We start from the raw sequence: 228 nt of genomic DNA on the forward strand, positions 1-228 counted from the left end.
GCTGCGCGCACGGCAGGCGGTGATCGCAGAGCCCAATGCCAGGCAGATGGCCAGGCTGGCGAGGAAGGAGACGGGCCCAAGCGCGTAAATCACTGCCAGGTCTCGCGCTGCGAGGCGTTTTGTGCAGTGCCGAAAGGCGGCGTCGGGGAAGGCGGTCAGGGGGCTGAGCGTCCGGCGCCCGGGAGACACGCAGAGTGGAGCTTCGGCCTCTGTGGGACAGAGAGGCAG

At 68.9% G+C, this 228-nt stretch overlaps 1 protein-coding gene across 1 annotated transcript in view; it reads right to left on the reverse strand.

Annotated features, from left to right (window-relative positions):
* Lrrc26 (leucine rich repeat containing 26) overlaps window positions 1-228 on the reverse strand; it is a 1,104-nt gene that overhangs the window by 98 nt on the left and 778 nt on the right. The window contains exon 3 of the mRNA XM_033759009.1: window positions 3-209. Coding sequence (XP_033614900.1) covers window positions 3-209 — 207 coding nt within the window. The remainder of the gene's footprint in view (window positions 1-2; window positions 210-228) is intronic.

Source organism: Fukomys damarensis, unplaced genomic scaffold, assembly GCF_012274545.1.
Source record: "Fukomys damarensis isolate Sample0158 unplaced genomic scaffold, DMR_v1.0_HiC HiC_scaffold_36, whole genome shotgun sequence".
Classification (NCBI taxonomy): Eukaryota; Metazoa; Chordata; class Mammalia; order Rodentia; family Bathyergidae; genus Fukomys; species Fukomys damarensis.